General features: G+C 56.8%; 2 protein-coding genes across 3 annotated transcripts; both read right to left on the bottom strand.

Moving 5' to 3' along the window:
* Positions 1 to 5,141: 5,141 nt before the first annotated feature.
* Positions 5,142 to 9,431, bottom strand: SLC35B1 (solute carrier family 35 member B1). 2 transcript variants are annotated; one of them, XM_050327966.1, is made up of 9 exons: positions 9,267 to 9,431; positions 8,757 to 8,860; positions 8,494 to 8,624; positions 7,890 to 7,920; positions 7,529 to 7,686; positions 6,881 to 7,007; positions 6,190 to 6,296; positions 5,761 to 5,914; positions 5,142 to 5,525 (listed from the first exon to the last, which is right to left on the bottom strand). In XM_050327966.1, exons 1-9 carry the CDS (start codon positions 9,365 to 9,367, stop codon positions 5,473 to 5,475), a joined length of 966 nt encoding a protein of 321 aa, XP_050183923.1. In that variant the 5' UTR covers positions 9,368 to 9,431; the 3' UTR covers positions 5,142 to 5,472. The 2 variants fall into 2 exon arrangements, with proteins under 2 accessions (XP_050183923.1, XP_050183924.1); XM_050327967.1 differs by having other exon boundaries at positions 7,529 to 7,674.
* Positions 9,432 to 10,168: 737 nt separating this feature from the next.
* Positions 10,169 to 17,610, bottom strand: FAM117A (family with sequence similarity 117 member A). Its single transcript, XM_050327803.1, has 8 exons — positions 17,496 to 17,610; positions 15,440 to 15,585; positions 13,890 to 13,961; positions 13,297 to 13,410; positions 12,867 to 13,001; positions 12,530 to 12,716; positions 12,029 to 12,149; positions 10,169 to 11,642 (listed from the first exon to the last, which is right to left on the bottom strand). Exons 1-8 carry the CDS (start codon positions 17,608 to 17,610, stop codon positions 11,333 to 11,335), a joined length of 1,200 nt encoding a protein of 399 aa, XP_050183760.1. The 3' UTR covers positions 10,169 to 11,332.
* Positions 17,611 to 17,919: the final 309 nt, after the last annotated feature.

The following is a 17,919-nucleotide window of genomic DNA, read 5'->3' as shown; positions in this document are numbered from 1 at the left end:
TAAAGCCCTGAGACACCTTCTCCCTTTTCACAGGTGACCCTGTGCCTTCCAACCCTCATTATCCCATGATCCCAAGATCTCATCCATGTACAGGTCTTCTCCTCTAATTTGTAAAGGTTTGCAACCAATGAAGCAAAATTTTCATCATTAGTAGTCCTTAATTATTTAAATGTTTGTAGAGAAGCTTATCCTTTCTCTCCTGCCAGTTTCAGTCTCAGAGTGAGTTAATACAATTACGCACAAATAACCGAATTAACCAGGCTCCCCAACACATCCCACACTTATTTAAATGAAAAGTGCAAAATATTTCAGTCTCATCTCTCATTCTCTGAGATGAAAAACGCTGCTGCCCACAGCACAATGGCTCCAGGACACTGGGCTGCCACACTCGTCCACTGCTGATTCCCAATATTGCCTGCTTCATTCCCAACGCTTTCTGCAGCCTCCTGGGTTTTCCTGGCAAGAGTCTCATCCAAGTCATGACCAATCCTTGGACCCTGCTTCATTCCCTCGCTTCGCAAACTGCTGCCCATGGTGACAGAACAGCAGGTAATGCTGCATTGTGACGAAGGAATGCCATAAAACTGCCCCTCCTGAGCTACAGGATTGGCATTAACATTCCTGTTCTGGCCACACATTTCTCCTAGAAACTCGTTTTCATACCCTTTCCATCACCCTGGGTTTTATATTCCCACGTAAGCTGTGGATTTTTAGTGATGTGTTTATCCTCTTAGAGCTGAAGTACCAAAGGAAATTACAGCACCGGTTTTAGAGAAAACAAAGAGATTCCCCCTCCCCTCTCGATTCAAGCAGTTTATAGACAGAATAAACAGAAATTCTCCTTTAATTCAGCACAGGCCAAGTGTCACTTACAGGGAGGTCAACTTCTTTTGGAGCTTATGACGTCCTCCTGATCAAAATTCTCTTGTTCCCAGGAAGCAGAAAATTAAATTGGGTACCTGTGAAAATGGAGATGGAACTTCTCCTCCCTATGTAAAAGTTATTCAGGGTCAGTTCCACCCTCTTCGGTGGCAGGTACAAGAGAAATATTGTCACTCCCTCTGCCCCAGCCCTGCCTTGTGTTGGCACAGCTCTGATAAATGGCTGGACAGCCCCAGGTGCTCGAACCGTGACATTTGGGTGGGCATGAGCTGGTGTGTGCGAGGGAGAGCACTGAATTCTCAGGTGCGTTTGCTGTTGGTAAAACTCTCACCTGAATGATACAGGTGGGTTTTTTCCCCCTGAGAAGCAGCACTAAATGCTGATGCCCACCCAGGCTTGGAGGTGTCACCCTTGTGCACATCTCAGCTTGACTTCTGCGCGAAGCTGATTAAACCCAGGGCTGTGGAAGAGTCGTGCACGAGAATTTTAACCAGCTCCTGCTTTTTAATATTCAACTTCCTCTTTGGTTTTAATTATTTTGTCCCTGCGTTTTCCCTTTCAATTTACTAAAACTCCAGAAATGTAATTAGGGAGAGGCTGAACCCGAGAAAGCTGCCAGCGTTTCTACATCGTGATTAAATGTATCAGCCGTGCCTTCAGTGAGAGGCTGGGAAACAGGAGTCTCATAATTACCTCCCTGTTATCCAGGAAAGAATCTGCAACACGTAGGGATACAGAGTTATTGAAAATGCAGCACTAATTAAAAGCTCATATAGGCTCCCCAGGATCGGGAGAGGATGAAAACAAGTTATTTCATTATTTCCCGGATTTGCCATCTTTGTTACAAAACCAAACAAACCCTTTCTAAACAAAGCCCATCTCAATCGCTGGGGAGACTTAATGAGGCTTTTAGAGATGCAAGAGTAACAAACACACTGCAAGGTGCTGATTCCCCTCTCCTGGTACCAGGAGACCTCCAGAACTCATTTTCCAGCTGTAAAACAAAGGGAGTGTTGCAGTGGAGCCACAGGCTGGAACAGAACCATCGCTGGGTTCCAGGGTACGGTTTGTTTGAAACTGAAGTCGTTAAAGATTTTTGGATATTCCGGGCTTTTATGGTTTAATTGTTAAATCCCACACAGCACACCAAGTGCTGACATGGTTTGTGAGGAGAGGGAGAGCTGCTGAGACCCTGGCTGCTCCCAGCAGTGGCAGTCAGAGCACCCTCCAGGGAAAGGAGAGTGTTTGGAGCTTTGCTTTTGCAACCATTTTCCTCCAAATCTGATTTGCAACAGAATGTCCCCCAGCCCAGAGCACCGAGTGCCACGGCCAGGCCTGCCTTGGGCACCTCCAGGGATGTGACTTCCCCCTCACAGCCCCTGCCAAGGCCTGAGCACCCTTTCCATGGAGAAATTCCTCCTAGTGCTGGGATAGTCCCTTTCTCACACCCCAGCCACCCAGAGCTTCCTGCTCTGCACATTTCTCACCCAAACCCGCTCTCCTGACTTCGAAACACCTCAAAACAACTTCACTCACTCATTTTTTTGCCGTGATTAAAACTGATTCTCTTTGTGAGAAAACAAACATTGCTTAAAAAAAAATAATTTGACCTCCTTTAGAAAAAACTCTGACTTGGAGATTTTAATTGCAGGGAATCTGTTCGGTTTTGCTATTTTTACCTGTATTGGAAAAGTATCAAAGCTCTTTTTTTTTTTAGGAGAGGAAATTATACTTTAAAATGCACAATTGTGAGAAAGTGACTCCCCAACGTCTTTGAGCTGGTGCTTTGTTTCTCCCCCTCAGAAGCATCTCCTGCCTTCCCTGATGAGCCTGCTCTTGTTTTTTAGGCTGGTTTGCTTCAGGATGCTTTTGATCCTGGCTTCATTAAAACCTCATCCTGCTGCTTCCCACCAGCCCTAACGGTCTGTGAAAGTATTTCCCTTTCTCTGAGGAAGTTGTTAACTCTGGGAGCACCTGCAGGGTGGGGGAGCTCAGAGCACTGTCAGAAATGCCCAGGTTTATCCAAGACAGCCTTTTCTCCACAAGCAGGGATTAATTCCTCGGTGTTATCCCAGCAATCTTCCCCGAGGGAGGGCTGGGAACGGGCTGAGGGTGTTGCTGGTTTCCCCTTCTGCAGGTACAGGGAGATAATTGGACAAAAGACTCAGAAATTGAGGAGAAGATTCACTCTGCAGAACACACCAGGAGAGTCTGAACGAGCATAAGGGGCCCAAGCAGCTGGAAACAAAACAAAACTAAACCAAAAAAAAAAAGGGGGGGGGAAGCACAAGCAGCAAATAAAAAATAGGGAATAAAGAAGAGAAGTGATTTGGTAAAGGGAGAATGTAAAAGTCTGGAACTTCAGGGAGTAACAACAGTCAAGGAAAAGGGTTTTTAAGGTACCCACAAACTAAGACTTTTTCATCTCCTCAGCTCTGGGATTCAAAACTAAACCACGAGTTATTCTTCTCTTTCCTGCAGGTGGGACAGAGAGCTCCCTAAATCGGTGCTTTCCACACTTAAATATTAATTATTACACTCAAATACTAACAACTAAAGGTTAATACTGACTGCCAGTTTGTATTTTCTTGTGCAAATTCTAGCAAATATTGTGACTTAAGTACTGCTGCTCCAGAACACCCCAATTCCAGTGTTTCCAGAGCTGCTTTTCCCACTGGACTGTGCCACCCCTTCCTGTGACTGGGTGAGTTTACAGACAATTAAATGTTGCATCCTCCCCAGGTTCCCAGGATTTATGTAACTCACACTTCCCTAAAACATTGGCTGGCTGCAAAAATAATTAATTTCATGCTGGGCGTTTCTTCAGTTATCAGGTGAGGGGTCCTGCTGCTGAGGAACAGTCACAGAGTGACCTCAGCCAGCGGTCACAGGTGACAGTGCGACTCAGCTCAGAGACAAGGGGGGAAAGACACCTTAGAATTTATCAAACTGCAGAAAAGTGCACATTTTAGGGGGCAAACAGTCCTTTGGAGCAGATGGGCCTTGGGCGGCTCCTGCTCCTGTTCCAGCTGCAGCTCCTCAGTGGGGCCTCAAACAAATCACTTTTTTCCAACAAACTTACCCAGATTTCTGTTGCAAAGGGGAGATCACAACATCTGATTAAAGGTGGGGTCCTTGTCCCACCTGCAGAAAAGCAAATCACTGACTACAGGGACCACTGTGGAAAACTTTCCTTGCTGTCCCCAAAGTTATGGACGCTGGAGATTGGCAATTCACTGAGCGGAGCGAACACGGAGCGAGGCCTGGATGTCCAGCTGGGGATCACTGCTCACAGAGACTGCAGGACCGGAGTTAGAGCAGGGATTAGAGAGGAGCTGCTCGTTTTGTTGCTCTTCCTCAAGAATGGCTGAAATGAGAGTTCCCCCTGCTGGTAACTGCCCATCCCGAGCAGGACTGTGGAGCCAAGGGAAAAGCAGGAGAGGACACGGGATCTTCCCTCCTGGGAAGCAGGAACTGTCCCAGCAGGAGCAGCACAGGGTGTTCTCCAGGCAGCACTCAGGGAGTTAATCCCAGAAACATTTCCTTCAGGATTCTCTGAGAACACCTTTGTTTGCTAATTAGCACTTCAAGACAAATCTAAGACAGCAAAGAGGTGACAGATTAAAACCCTTTCCCAGCCTTGGATTTAATTCTGCCCAAGATGATTTCCAAGACTTTTTGCCCAGCTGGAGGGAACATGGGAGGGGTGGGGAAAGCAGGGATGGAGAAGGAGAGACTTCCAGGAGCAGCTCAGGAAGGAGATCAAGGTCCCATCTGGAGGGACAAGAGGCCAAACCCCCCAGCAGATGGAAGAGCAAGAGGCATCTGCAGGAACAGCCTTTCATGTGGAAAGTTTGCTCCTTGGAGAATCCTGCTCTGGAGCATCCCTGGATAACAACTCCTCCCCTCCAGAGCGGGATGCTGTCAATTAACCAGGGCCCAATTAAGCAGGGCTGTAATTAACTGCTGTCCCCTCAGCTGGGCAGGTCTGGCAGCAGAAGGTCCTGGTTGAGGGGGGAAAGAATGAATTTGGGCCCCACTGGTTAAAGAGGTTCCCTGGGAAGCGCCAGGAATTCCTGGGAGGAAGGATATTGGGATCTCCCAATGGAAGAACGTCCCACTGGCTGCTCCAACTCCCTCACAGAAAACCACACAGCCACAGGGGCTCTTCTCCAGCCCTTAATCCAGGGATCACTCCAGGCCACGCCAAAGAACTCCCAGAATTCTGAGTTAACCCAAAACCAACCGGAATCAAAAGCTCGGGAAAAGTGGCCATTGGCTGTTTTTCTTTAATAAAGATATGAAGGATTTGTGGTTTTTTCCTGTTAAGGCAAGAATTTCCTGCTGCTGCTGCGTGGCTCTGATTACAGAAAACCAACCAAAAAAAAAAAAAAGCTTAATTACACTTCAAATTAAAGAGTTACATCTGTAAGACAACTTAGAATTAAAAAACTAAAACAAACCAACAAAAGATTCCACACAGTCTCCTTCTGGTTCCCTCTCCTGAGTCCAGTTGAACAGATTTTGAGGTACAAGACAATAAATTAAAAGTTCATTCCATCCGCGGGGATCAACCGACCGACCACCTCCTCAATGCGACGTTTTCTTCACTCCCTTCCCGAATTTGGCATCGAGGCCAAGCCCTGCAAGGACAGAAAACGAGCCACATGCACCGAAAAATGCTTTGTGTTCCCCAAACAAGGAATGCTGGGGGCAAGAAAAGCAGCTTGCTGGCCCCAAACTGCCGGTGCTGTGGCCAGGAGTCACCCGGTGTGGGGGACACCCCGGAGCTGCTGGGGGCACGAGAGCTCTAACACAGGTACGTGGTGTTTGAGCAGCTGGACAGAGGGATCCCAGGGATTTGCTTCCCAGACTTACCCAGGAACACCAGGATGGTCCCCACCCACTGCATGGAGCTGATGGGGTTGGCAAACAGGATGACGGACGCCAGGATGGTGAAGAACTTGCGGGTGGTGGTGATGATGGAGCAGGTCAGGGGCCCGAAGTACACCACAGTCATGAAGATAAAACTCTGGGGGGAGCAAACAGGGGCTGTTTGTCACCAGCCCCAGGAAAAGGACGCCAGGGATCGTGTTCTCAGGGAAGAGCTGAAGGATCTCATCTCAAATTCTGATTATCTGCACATGAACTTGAATCGGTTTCACAGAGTCCTGGGATGGTCTGGGTTGAAGATGATCCAGTTCCACCCCATCCCACAGGCTGTGCAGGGTCCAGGCACCCCCCAGAGCAGCACAGGGTGGTCCAGAACCATCCCAGGATCCGGGGGGGCAGGGCAGGAGCACTCACCTGCCCCAGGGCGCTGGTGAGGCCGAACAGGAGGATGTTGTAGATGACACTGGGATAACGTTCCGTGAAACTCAGGAACTCCCAGAGCTCCCCAGTGAACAGGATCCCTGGAAGACACACCAAGGTGGAAAACCCTGAACTTGGGAGCCCAAAATCGCACGTGGTGCAATTTCAGTCTGTGCTCAGAGCCCCAAGGGGAGCTACTGGAAGCAGAGAGTGAACTCCAAAGTGGAAAACAACAGGAGAAAAAGCAATCACCTCCCTGGTTAATTAATGAAAGGAGCAATCATTAACTACAGATCAAATTCCAACAGTACAGCAATTAATCAGAAGGGCTGCAGCCTGATCATCAAATCATGGGTTGGGTTGGGAGACACCTTAAACTCATCCAGTTCCACTCTGTGCCATGGGCAGGGACACCTTCCACTATCCTGGGTCTTTCCAAGCCCTTTCCAGCCTGGCTGGGGCTCTCTGGTGGGCACTGGCAGAGCTACACTGAGCAACCCCCCCTTTTCACACACAAACAGACAAAGATCCCCAGACCAAAGCAGCAAGGTTTTCCCACAAGGTGTTCCAGGCCCGTTTCTGGAGCTCAGGGGCGAGGGTGAGGGTCAGGGTGAGGGTCAGGGTGAGGGTCAGGGTGAGGATCAGCCACAGGCTGTGCCCTGGGGTGTGGGCAGGGCATCCTTACCTGCCCCCAGGAACAGGGTGGACCAGAGGTTGACGTTGAGCATCATGTGGTTGGAGCCAGTTTGGTAATGAGCCCTCATGTGGTCCTGGGACACCCCCGTGAGCCCGTCCAGGGTCAGCGACAGCAGCTGGGCAGGGACACAAACCCTCCACTGTCTGCTCCTTTCCACAGGGACCCCTCCCTGTGCCCACTGCACACCCCAGCACCTCCGAGCACGAGCTCTTTGAAAAGGAGTTTGGTGCCTCAGCACCTGAGCTGGACCCCAGCACAGCTCAGAGCCCCCTCACGCCCCACCTGCCCTCCTGCCACGGCTCCACCGCGGCTCTGGGAGCTGGGAATCACACCTGAACTCTGGGATTTGGGACAGGGGAGCTGGGAATCACACCTGAACTCTGGGATTTGGGACAGGGAGCTGGGATCACACCTGAATTCTGGGATTTGGGATGGGGAGCTGGGATCACACCTGAGGGGTCGGGATTTAGACCTCAGGTCCAGGTGAGCTGTAAATCACACCCGGGTCTGTGTTTAGCACCCAGGTGAGCTGCACACCTGAGGCCCTGGGTTTATCTCCCCCAGGCCCAGGTGAGCTGTAAGTGCCCCCTGAGGCCCAGGGCCAGCCCCTCCCCTGCCCTGTGCCCTGGCACTCACCAGCAGCAGCTCCCCGTAGCCAAAGACGTGGTCATCACTCCCAGCCCCCTTCTTGGGCTTGTACAGGAACAGGGCCACCCCCGCCACGATGAGCAGCACGCACAGGTACTTGGCTGGGGGGTACTTCTTCCTCAGCAGGGTCACCCCTAAGAGCATCACTGACAGAAGGGACGTCAAAAACCGCTCCCAGAAGCCCTTACAGGAATTAAACTCCTAACAAGTCCTTCCTAAAAATCACGGCTGCAGAGAAGGGATGTCCCAAAGCCCCTCCTGGGAGTTAAACCCGGCCCAGCAGAGCAGGGAGATGGATCTGCCAAGGAGAAATCCCCACAAACACACGGGAAACAGGGAATTTGCTCACCTGGAATGGGCTTACAGGACTTGCCCAGGACCTGGAAAGGAAAGACAAGGATTAACTATCCCAATCTCATCACCAGGGAGGAGAGAAATCCTGGATATAGGATGAGCATAGGGTCACCCTGACACAGGACACACCAGGGACTTCCAACCCCACCCCAACTCAGGGTGATTAATTACCAAGGCAAATTAACAGTGAAGGTTCTTCAACCACCCCCCCCCCAAGCCTTCCAACAGCAAATTCCCAACATTTCTAGGGATTGCTCTTCCCTTTCTGGATCACCTGAGCTCTCCCTGTCCCTCCCTAACATAAAAGTGGCCACAGAAAAATGGGAATCAATCCCCCTGGTGTCCCTTCCCAGGGGGCTGTGCTCCTCCAGGCTGTGCTGGGTGATCCATACTGGGATCAGTGCACACAGAGCAATCCATAAATAGATCAGTAAATACTGTGTGGTCCATACAGGGATCAGTAAATCCTGAGTGATCCATACAGGGATCAGTAAATTCTGAGTAATCCATAGATAGATCAGTAAATCCTGAGTGATCCATACAGGGATCAGTAAATCCCGAGTGATCCCCAGGATCCCACAGCGCTCTGAGGGTCCCACCTGGGTGGGGTAGCTGACGAACTGCAGGGCCGAGTTGCTGGACACCATGGCCCCCAGGTAGGACAGGGAGCAGGCGCCGTAGAGCCATCCCCGCGTGCGATCCACCCGCGCTGCATCCACGAGCCGGAGCACTGCGGACACACCGGGACATGGGGAGCGCTGTCCCCGCGCCCCCGGCAGGGAAGGGCAGGGGAGGGCAGGGAAGGGGCACGGAAAGGCAGGGAAGGGGCAGGGAAGGGGCAGGGGAGGGCCGGGGCACTCACGGAGTTTGGCGAAGGCGGCGTTGATGACACACTGGATGAACACGAGGGTCAGCGCGAACTTGAACTTCTCCTGGTGAGCCCCCTCCCCGTAACGGCCCCGAGTGCTGGAGGGACGGACAGTGAGACACGGACAGACAGGGGACAGCGGGACAGACCGCGGGGACAGCGGCGGCTCCATCCCGGGGCAGCTCCCGGGGACACCGCGCGGGACCCGCCCGGCTCAGCGAGGGGGTGGCCCCGGCTGTGCCCCCGAGTCTCTCCCCGTCCCAGTCCCGTGTCACTTCCCTATCTCCGGTGTCACCCCCCGGTCCCCGGTGTCACCCCCCCTCCTACCGGGTGTCCCCCCGCCCCACGTGTCTCCCCCATTCCCCTGTCCCCTCCGCTCCTGTCTGTGACCCCGGCCCCTCGTCCCCTCCCGGTGTCCCCCGGCGTGTCCCTCAGGTTCCCTCCCGGTGTCCCTCGTGTCCCGTCCCCTCCGGTGCGCCGTCCCCGTGCCCCGCCGTGCCGCACATGCTCTCCTGCAGGATGCCGTAGCAGCAGTAGCAGGCGAACACGCCGAGGCAGCAGAGGGGCAGGCGGAGGCGCTCGGGGATCGCGGGGGTCGCTCCCATGTCGGGCTCCGGCAGCTCCAGCGCCACATCCCGGCCGGCCCCGGGCGGCCCTCATCGCCCCGCGCCTGTGCCGGGCGCCCTCAGCGCTGCCGGGCCCGCCGCGGGCCCCGCGGGGGGGGAGAGGGCGGCAGAGCCCGCCGGGACCGCGCGGGGTCCCCGGGTCGAGACCCCCCGACCCTCCCGGGGGCGGCGGAGGCCGCGAATCCCCCCGCGGAGCCCCCGCAGAGCCCCCCGCGAGGCGGGCACCGCGCGGGGCAGCCCCGCGCTGCGGGGGCCTGGGAGCGGCGCGGCGCGCGCGGGGACGCCACGGGATGTGGAGCGCGGCGATTGGCTGAGGGGAGGGGGCGGGGCCACGGGGAACGAGGGGATTGGAGGGACAGCGGGGGAGGCCACGCCCACCGCGCCAAGAGAGGCGCGGCGGTCCCAAAGCCCGCCCGGGAACGGACACGGGAACAGCTCCGGGATCGGCCCGAACAGCCCTGAGCCCAGACCCCTCCAGGGGAGCCCCGACCCCTCCAGGGGAGCCCCGACCTCCTCCTCGTAAAGCTCAGCGCCCTCCCCGTGACCCCCAGCGCCCTCCCAGTGACCCCCAGCGCCCTCCCAGTGACCCCCAGCGCCCTCCCAGTGACCCCCGGCACCCTCCCAGTGACCCCCAGCTCCCTCCCAGTGACCCCCAGCGCCCTCCCAGTGACCCCAGCCGGGCAGGATGAACCCCCAGCCCGGCCCCTCCATCCCAAACCAGGCTCTGGGCTGTCCCTGTCCTCACCCCCAAAGCCCATCCCTTAAATCCCAGAGAAGCCCTTTGGATGCCTGAAGTGTTTATTTTGTTTCCTTGGCACCAGCATTCCCAGCATTTGCACAAAATAACCCCCAAACCTCCCCCCACTCCGTGACCACCAGGCAGGAGCTGCAGGGGGAAGGATCCTCTTCGCAGGACGTGAAATACAAACCTCAAAGAGCTGCAAAAATAAGTGTCTTTGGAAGAAAATAGAGTTTCTACACCAGGTATGGGAAAAGCAGCAGCTCCAAAACATCCCAGAGCCCCTGGAACAGGACACAGCTCCCAGCTCCTGCTGGAAAGAGGCTCCACGATGCCTGCTCTGTGTGAGGGAACTTCAAAGGCTTCACAGGGTGGAGCTGCTGGATGTGGCTCCTGATCCTGCACAGAGCCCAGCCCTGGATAAGGCCAAGGGTCCAGGATCCCCCTGGATGAGGCCAAAGGTTCTGGAATCCCTCCAAGTGGGACTGAGGGTCCCAGATTGCCCTGGATGAGGCCAAGAGTCCCAGATCCCCCTGGAAGAGCGCAAAGGTCCTGGATCCCCCTGGATGAGGCTGAAGGTCCCAGACTTCCTCCACCCCAGCCCCATCCGGGCTCTCATCCCAGGAAGTTTCTTTGGGAAGCAGCAGGATCTGTGTGTGCTGCCAGATCCCACTTCCATGCCCTCTCCCTGCAGCACCAGGCCCCTGGCAGAGCAGGGAAGGCAGGGAGAGCAGCTCACGGCTCCAAGGGCACCCTCAGCCACACAATTCCAGGAGATCCCTGGAAGCTCCAGGTTTGGAGCAGGGAAGGGGAGGCACAGCCAGGAATGTGCTGCTCTCCCGCCCTCCCTGAGGGACAGGAGCTGTGCAGGGACACAATTCCAGCCTGGCACATCCAAGGGCAGCTCCAGCCCCTTCTCCCCAGTCCCAGCAGGGACGAGAGGTCCCTCATTCCCAGAGGAGCAGGGATTTGCCTCTGCTCTTCCCAGAGGAAACAAGGACAATCCAACCCGGGAAAGTGCTTTGGATTGGGGAGGCTCCAGGAACGAGCCCTCCCAGCAGCGAGGGAGCCAGGGCACGTTGTCCTTCCCAGTCTCTGCCATCCTGGGGGGAATTCTGCCACAATTCCCAATCCCAGGGGCTGCCACATCCCACCTCCAAGGCACTGAGGAGCCGCAGGTGCCGGTGCTGCCCTTCCCGAGGGATTCACACCACGAGGGAGCTCTGGAACACGACGCTCTCCTCGGCCTGGCCGCGCTTCCAGGGCTCGCAATTCCGGCTGGGAGCCTTGGGCACCTCCTCCAGGAAGGGGCTGGGGGCTGGGGGGGGCTGGCAGGAGGGGAAGGGGGCCGTGCCAGCGCTGGGGGGAGCCGGGAAGTCCCGGAAGAGGAATCCCACATCTGGGAAGAGCGGCTGCACCAGGCGCACGGGGCAGAAGGCGGAGCCCGAGGGGGTGAAGTGAACCTTGTTCTTGTCCGGGCAGGAAGGCTGGAAAGGCTGGGATGGGCTGGAGCAGCTGAGGGGACACAGAGGGCACACATTAGGGACAGCAATTCCCAAGGGAGCGGCCGAGCAGGCACAGAACAGCCTGGGATGTGCGAGGAGCAGCTGCTGGGAGCGGGTACTGAGGGCCTGTCTGGCTTGGAGACCCCACTGATTTGTGGGACATCCCCCTGATTTAGGGGAGAACCATCTTCCCCTCAAGAGGCCTGGGAAGTGCAGGGAATTCCGGGATCCTCCCAGCACTGCCCCCTCCAGCTTCTGTCCCCAGATCCTGAGCAGCCTTTCTGTTGGAAGTGTTTTCCCCCATCCCTGCTTTCCCAGGAGCCTCAGCTGCCCCTGCCTAGCATCCCATGGGACCCTCCCCACTCCAGTGGTTTTCCAAGGGCTCCCCACACTCACAGGGTCTCCTCAAAGGCTCGGACTCTCTCACAGCCCTCAGGAGGCTCCCGTTTGAACACGTAGCTGTGGTTGGGACGAGGAGAGGAGGCAAAGGCCAGCACTGGAGAAGGGCTGCTCCGCTCTGGGAGGGAAGAAAAAGAGGATTTGGAATAGCTTTCCCAAGAATCCAGAGGAATCCAACATGGAGCATGTTCTTTTAGAACCCCCCACCCCGTTATGGAATGTTCAGGTGGAGAAGAGGCTGTGGGGGATTGAGGGGCAAAGCCACAAGTTGAACTGGATGATCCCTGGGGGTCCCTTCCAGCTCAGGATATTCCCAAAGCCACATCCCAGCTCACTGCCTGGACACCGCCCTCATGGAGGAGGGGAATTCCTGGAGCTGTAACTCCAGTGCAGCCAAATTCCCGGGTCTGTCTCCCATCCCACAGCCAGGGAGGAGCAGCCCAGGAGCTCTGAGTCCCCTCATGTCCCCCAAAGCTCCCAGCCCTTTTCCATGCTCACCTTTCTCCTTTGGCTCCGGCTGTGCCTCCGAGGGCTCGGGCGCTCCCGGCCTTCCTGGGGTCCGCATGGACAGGGAGGGGGACAGGGAGAGGCTGCTCCAGCTGCCACTTCCCGGCTCCAGGGCCGTGTCCAGGGGGTCTGGCTGGGCGGGTGCCGGTGCCCTGTGCCCGTCTGGGACATCCAGGATCTGGGAAGGAGCAAAGGATTAGAGGAGCAGGAACCCCCCCTGAGCCTGGGAGAGCTTGAACCTGCAGGGCAGGAACTCTGGGAGCAGAGCTTCTGGAGGAAAGGGTTTCCAAGGGCACTAGATTCCAGACCATCCTTGACCTTCACTCACCCTCAGCAGCTCCTCATCTCCCTGTTCCCTCACAAACACCTCCTCCAGCTCCTGGTTCAGCCCTTCCAGGCTCCTGTGCAAGCAGGGGCTGAGCCTCAGGACGGGAGACGGAGAAAGGAATCCCGAGGGAGAGTCCTGCAAGAGTCCAGAATCCTGGGAGTCAGAGCTGGATCTGCACACCCTCAGCTTCCAGGGCTCAGCCAGAGCCTCCTGGGCTGGGGGGACACTGACAGGAGAGTCCTGTGAACTCGAGTGCAGAGGGAATCCCAGGAATGTGCTGGAGAGGTGGGAGAGGAGAAATCCTCCCTCTCGGGCACCAGAGGCCTGAGGAAGGCCCAGCCCAGGAGGTTGGGGGCCCTTCCCGGGGGGATTTTGCTCTGCCCCTCACTGGGATGGGGTGCCAGGGAGCAGGGGCAGGGTGTGGATGTACCTGGAGTGATCCAAGGAGTGTGTGATCCCCTGGGAATGGGCAGCTCTTCTCCTTCTCCTTCCCATTCCTGCCGCTGAGCTTCGTGCGCTGGAGCTGCTGCTTCAGCTTGGCAATCTGGGACACACAGGAGCAGCAGTGGGAGCAGGAGACCCAGGACAACCCCCCCCAAACAACCCTCCCAAACAACACCCCCCAGAACAACACCCCCCAACCAGCCCCCTCAACAACCCCTCCCCAAACCCATCCTCCTCCTCCTCCCCTTGTCCAGCCCACGGGCAGTGCCAAAGCCAACACGATCCCAGGAGCAGCAGCTCAACAGATGGGTCTGGAGTTCTCCCAAGGCCTCATCAGCCTGTGCTGCTGCAGCGTGGCCAGAGCCATTCCATGGGGGATCTGGGTTATCCTGCACCCAAAGGTGAGGATTCCCCGCTGGAACCACACTCAACACCCTGATCTGCTCTGGGAGGCCACAGATCCACCTGCAGCCCAATGCCGGTGTCAGGGATGAGGACAAGGGCTGAGGTCTCGTTCCCAAAGGTATCCTGGCTCCCTCCCTCCCCTGCAGCCCCTGCCCAGCCCGGGCTCGGCGTTACCTCCCGCCGGTGGTCGGAGCTGCCCCCGGCGCTGCCCGGCCCTGCCGCCGCCTCGGGCCACGACTGCGGGGTCTGGGACGAGAAACAGGGCTGAGGACAATCACAGGGCACGGCTTCAGAGGCTGCTCCTGGAGCCTGCAGAAGCTGGGATCAGCCCCTGCCCCGGGCCAGTCTGCCCTCGTCAACACAAGGCTCACTAGTGGTGGAATTGGGGAATGGTTTGGCTTGGAGGGACCTCGAAGTTCACCTTCCACTCTCCCAGGTTGCTCCTAGCCTGGCCTTGGACACTCCCAGGGATGGGGCAGCCACAGCTCCTCTGGGAAATCCAGTCCAGCTCCTCCCACCCTCCCAGGGAGGAATTTCTTCCCAATATCCCACCTATCCTACTCAGTTTAAACCCATTCCCCCTTGTCCTGTCCCTCCATCCCTTGTCCCAAGTTCCTCTCCAGCTCTCCTGGATCCTCTTTAGGCCCTGGAAGGGGCTCTCAGGTCTCCCTGGAGCTTCTCTTCTCTAGGGGAACACTTCCAGCTCTCCCAGAGATCCGTCTGGGACATTCCCTGCCTGTGGTGACACAGGGATCACAGGGATCAGGCCCTTCCTGCATGGAGACATGGAGGGGAAAGCCTCCCCCGGCTCTGGGAACACACAGCTGGCTGGGAGGCCCCAGTTCCTCAGTTCTGGAGCTCCGAGCTGAACCCCCTCCCAGAGTTTGGGCTGCAGAAGGAGCATGGGAGGGACCAGCTGGCTCCCTCCACCCCCAGGACAGGCAGCTCTCCCTGTGCTCCCAAAAAGCAGCTCCGCTCTGAACTCACTGGAATCAGGGCTGTTAATGTGATCAGCACAGGGTGTGAACTTCCTTCCCCTGACCTCGGCCCTCTCCGGCATTGCAGCAGTCCCCAGGCACATCGTTCTTCCCCCACATCCCACTCCTGGAAGGCTCTCCCTGTGTCCCTGCTCTGCTGTGGCTGTGGGAGGCCCTGGATGATCCCCCCCTGCTCCATCCCTGGCCCTGGGAGCTGCAGGGCCTGAGAAAAGCTTCCCCAGGCAGCAGCAGCTGCCTGGAACAGTCTGGGAATCGCAGGGTGACAGGAGCCTCTTCCCTCAAAACAGGGCTGGAAAATCCATTTAAAGGAACGAGCTGAGTAACCCAGAGAGACACCAGGTTTGTGTGAAGGGCTACAGGTGATTTCTAGGCAGAAATACAACCCTCTCAGACTCGGGATCTGAACAATCCCCCCCCTTCCACGCCACACAAAGATTATATAAACCGAATAGATATTTAAGTTATATTATAAAAACCTAAATTATTATTTACATTTTAGAATTTAATTATTAATAATATTTAAATCATAGTATAAATTATACATTTGCGTATTTTATAAAATTATTGCTACTTCCATAGAAATAGAGTCAGTCCTGGAGAAGGAAGAGGCCTCCAAACCAGGCCAAGGCAACTCCAGCTCTGCCCCATCAGTTGGAGCTGAGAAGCACAAAGGGATCAAAAGCCTTCCTAGAACATTCCCGCTGGGAATTCCCACCGTGTCCGTACCTGGGTGGCTTTGTCCCTGGTGCAGGGTGGGCTGTCCCTGTCCCGGGGCCACTGGCCCAGCAGGTACGAGCCCAGGATGGTGTCCAGGGAGCAGGTCCGGCGGGAACGGCCCGGCCTCTCCAGGGCCACGGCACAGGGAACGCTGGCTGTGGGAGAGAGAGAGAGAGGGATGGGCTTCCAGAGCCACCACTGCAACAGCTGCCTTGGGAAAACGGGCTCCAGCCCAGGAACCAGCCCAGGCACTGCAGGGACCACGGGCACACAGCCTGGCTCTTGGGAATCAGAGTCCTGCTGCTCCCAGGGAATTCCCACCCTCGCACCAGCAGCGCTTCCCTGCCAAGGGAATGGAGAGGTGCTGCTCCCAGTCAGGGCTGGAAAACGAGGAGCGTCAGGAGCAAACCCACCCCTGACCCCCATCTGACCCCCTGGATTCCCAAACAGCACATCCAGGCCTTTTCAAACCCTCCTGGACCTCCTTCCCAACACTCCCAGCTTTCCCTTTCAGGGAAGGCCTTTGGGAGGCTCAGCAGCTGCTGCTCAGCTCGGTGGGATCCTGCATGACCAGAGCAGCTGCAGGATCAGCCCCGCATCACCCCCGTTCCAAACCCACCGGGATCCCCAGCCCTGCAAGGGCTCAGGCAGCAGAGCCAACCGAGGGAGGCTGGGACAAATCACGGCATTTCCATGCTGAGCTCCCAAAAGGAGCAGGAGTGTGAGGTGAGGGATCCCCAGCATCCCAGGTTTGGGCAGTCCTGCCCAGTTTGTGCCGCAGCTCCCACACACTCCGGAGCACATGGAAGTGAGGAGAGCAATGGAAACTCCAGCCCTTCCAGAGCTGCAGTGAAAGCACTGGGACGATCAAGAGGAAAAATTCAAGCTCCCAGAGCCTGCACAGCGAGGCACAGAGCCAGGAAGGAATGAAGCTCCAGCCACTTTGCCCTGGGAAAGCTGTATGGGATCCATGGAGCTCTGGAGCAGGGACAGCCCGAGCTCCAACACAGCCCAGGGATGACAGCCCCGGCTCCCACTCCTTTGGGATTTCCTTGATTTTCTTTGCACAGCAAAGTAATTGCCCAATTAGCAGCAGCTTCACCTCGATTTCGCCGCCGAGAGGGGGAGCCTGGCACTCGAAAGGATTATTTCATTAACTTGTTTCAAGTATAAATTGAGCAGAAAGCTTTTCAACAGCTCCTCTGATCGATACCAGCCCTGCCAGCGGCAGAAGGAGGGAGTCTGGAGCGGGGACACTTCGGGAAGGGCCATTAATTCTCCCTGGGGAATTCCCAGCAGAGCAGATTAAACACCCTCTGCACCGAGCGAGGGACCAGCACCGGGCAGATACCACCAAATTCAGCTGGAGAAATATTTCCCCCGTCCCACAACTCTGATCTTACATTTAACCCCAGAAGCGTTTCACTGCTATTTTAATGCTTCGTGAGATAACGAACAGCCAAGCAACAACCCCACAGCCAAAAGCAGCCCCAGGAACTGCCAAAAGTAACACACACAGAGAAAAGCCAAAGACTATTATTAGGCCGCTAAAAAGTTATATTTAAGCATTCCTGAAGCGGTCAGGGAGAGCTGAGAAGTGCAATTAGGGACGAATTACCATCGGGGCAAACCGAATTCCTGCTTTTTATCGAGACGGATCAGCTGCACGAAACACAGGGCTCGGATTTTGGGGCTTTTTTTTGGTGAAACCACCTCGAAAAGGGCAACTCCTTGTCAGGGGAGGTCACAAGCAGCAGGGGCGCGGTGATTGTACTCGGGGGTCCCAGCTCAGAGCCCGGGCCCATTCAGGGGGCCGTGTCCCCTCGCTCCCTGTCGCCGTCCCCGCTGCTCTGCCCTCGCTTCTCCCATTTCCCTTTCGCTTCCACCCCCGCACCATCACTGCGGAGAAGCCTCGGGGGCACAAGGATGGCTGAGCCCGGCCCTGCCGGGACCCCCCGATCGGGTGCCCGGGCGGAGGGGCCGTTTCGGAGCCCCCACCCTGGGGGCCAATCCACAACTACCGGTGCCCTGAGGGTGCCGGGGCCACGCGGGGTCCCCCCGTTACCTGCGCGGGCCCCGTCTCCGCGGCGCTGTTGCAGCTGGAAGGGCACGGTGGCGCGGAGCGGGTGCAGCCCCCCGGGGCCGGCGCGACCGGAGCGCGCAGCACCCACCCCCGCCATGGCCCGCCCGCCCGCCGCTCTGAGCCCCCCGCGCCGCCCCCGCCCCTTATGAGCGCTCGGGGGCGGGGCCGACGGGCGCAGCGCGGCGCTCATTGGCTGCCCCGCCGCCGGCACCCCGCCCACACCGAAGGAAGCCAATGAGAGCGCTCGGTACGCTCCGCCCCGCACGCGCCGCGGCGGCGGCCAACCAGGAGCGCCAGGAGGCGTCACTGCTGGCGGCAGAGCCAATCACAGAGGGAGAAGGGCGTGAAGCCACGCCCTTTGTCCCCGCCCACAGAAGCGGCCCAGCCAATCAGAGCAGGGCAGAGC

Source organism: Myiozetetes cayanensis, unplaced genomic scaffold (assembly GCF_022539395.1).
Source record: "Myiozetetes cayanensis isolate MyiCay16 unplaced genomic scaffold, myiCay2020 scf35, whole genome shotgun sequence".
NCBI classification, from domain to species: domain Eukaryota; kingdom Metazoa; phylum Chordata; class Aves; order Passeriformes; family Tyrannidae; genus Myiozetetes; species Myiozetetes cayanensis.
This window is presented reverse-complemented; position numbering and strand designations above follow the sequence as displayed.

What these genes read in the sequence shown, in the direction of transcription:
- FAM117A (XM_050327803.1), bottom strand. Translation starts at nt 17,610, where the DNA reads ATGGCGGGGGTGGGTGCTGCGCGCTCCGGTCGCGCCGGCCCCGGGGGG. An exon ending in CGGAGACGGGGCCCGCGCAG is followed by an intron (nt 15,586 to 17,495) that starts GTAACGGGGGGA and finishes TCTCTCCCACAG; the next exon opens with CCAGCGTTCCCTGTGCCGTG. An exon ending in CACTCCTTGGATCACTCCAG is followed by an intron (nt 13,002 to 13,296) that starts GTACATCCACAC and finishes GGACTCTTGCAG; the next exon opens with GACTCTCCCTCGGGATTCCT.
- SLC35B1 (XM_050327966.1), bottom strand. Translation starts at nt 9,367, where the DNA reads ATGGGAGCGACCCCCGCGATCCCCGAGCGCCTCCGCCTGCCCCTCTGC. An exon ending in GCTACGGGGAGCTGCTGCTG is followed by an intron (nt 7,008 to 7,528) that starts GTGAGTGCCAGG and finishes GTCCCTGCCCAG; the next exon opens with CTGCTGTCGCTGACCCTGGA. An exon ending in CACCCTGTTCCTGGGGGCAG is followed by an intron (nt 6,297 to 6,880) that starts GTAAGGATGCCC and finishes TGTGTCTTCCAG; the next exon opens with GGATCCTGTTCACTGGGGAG.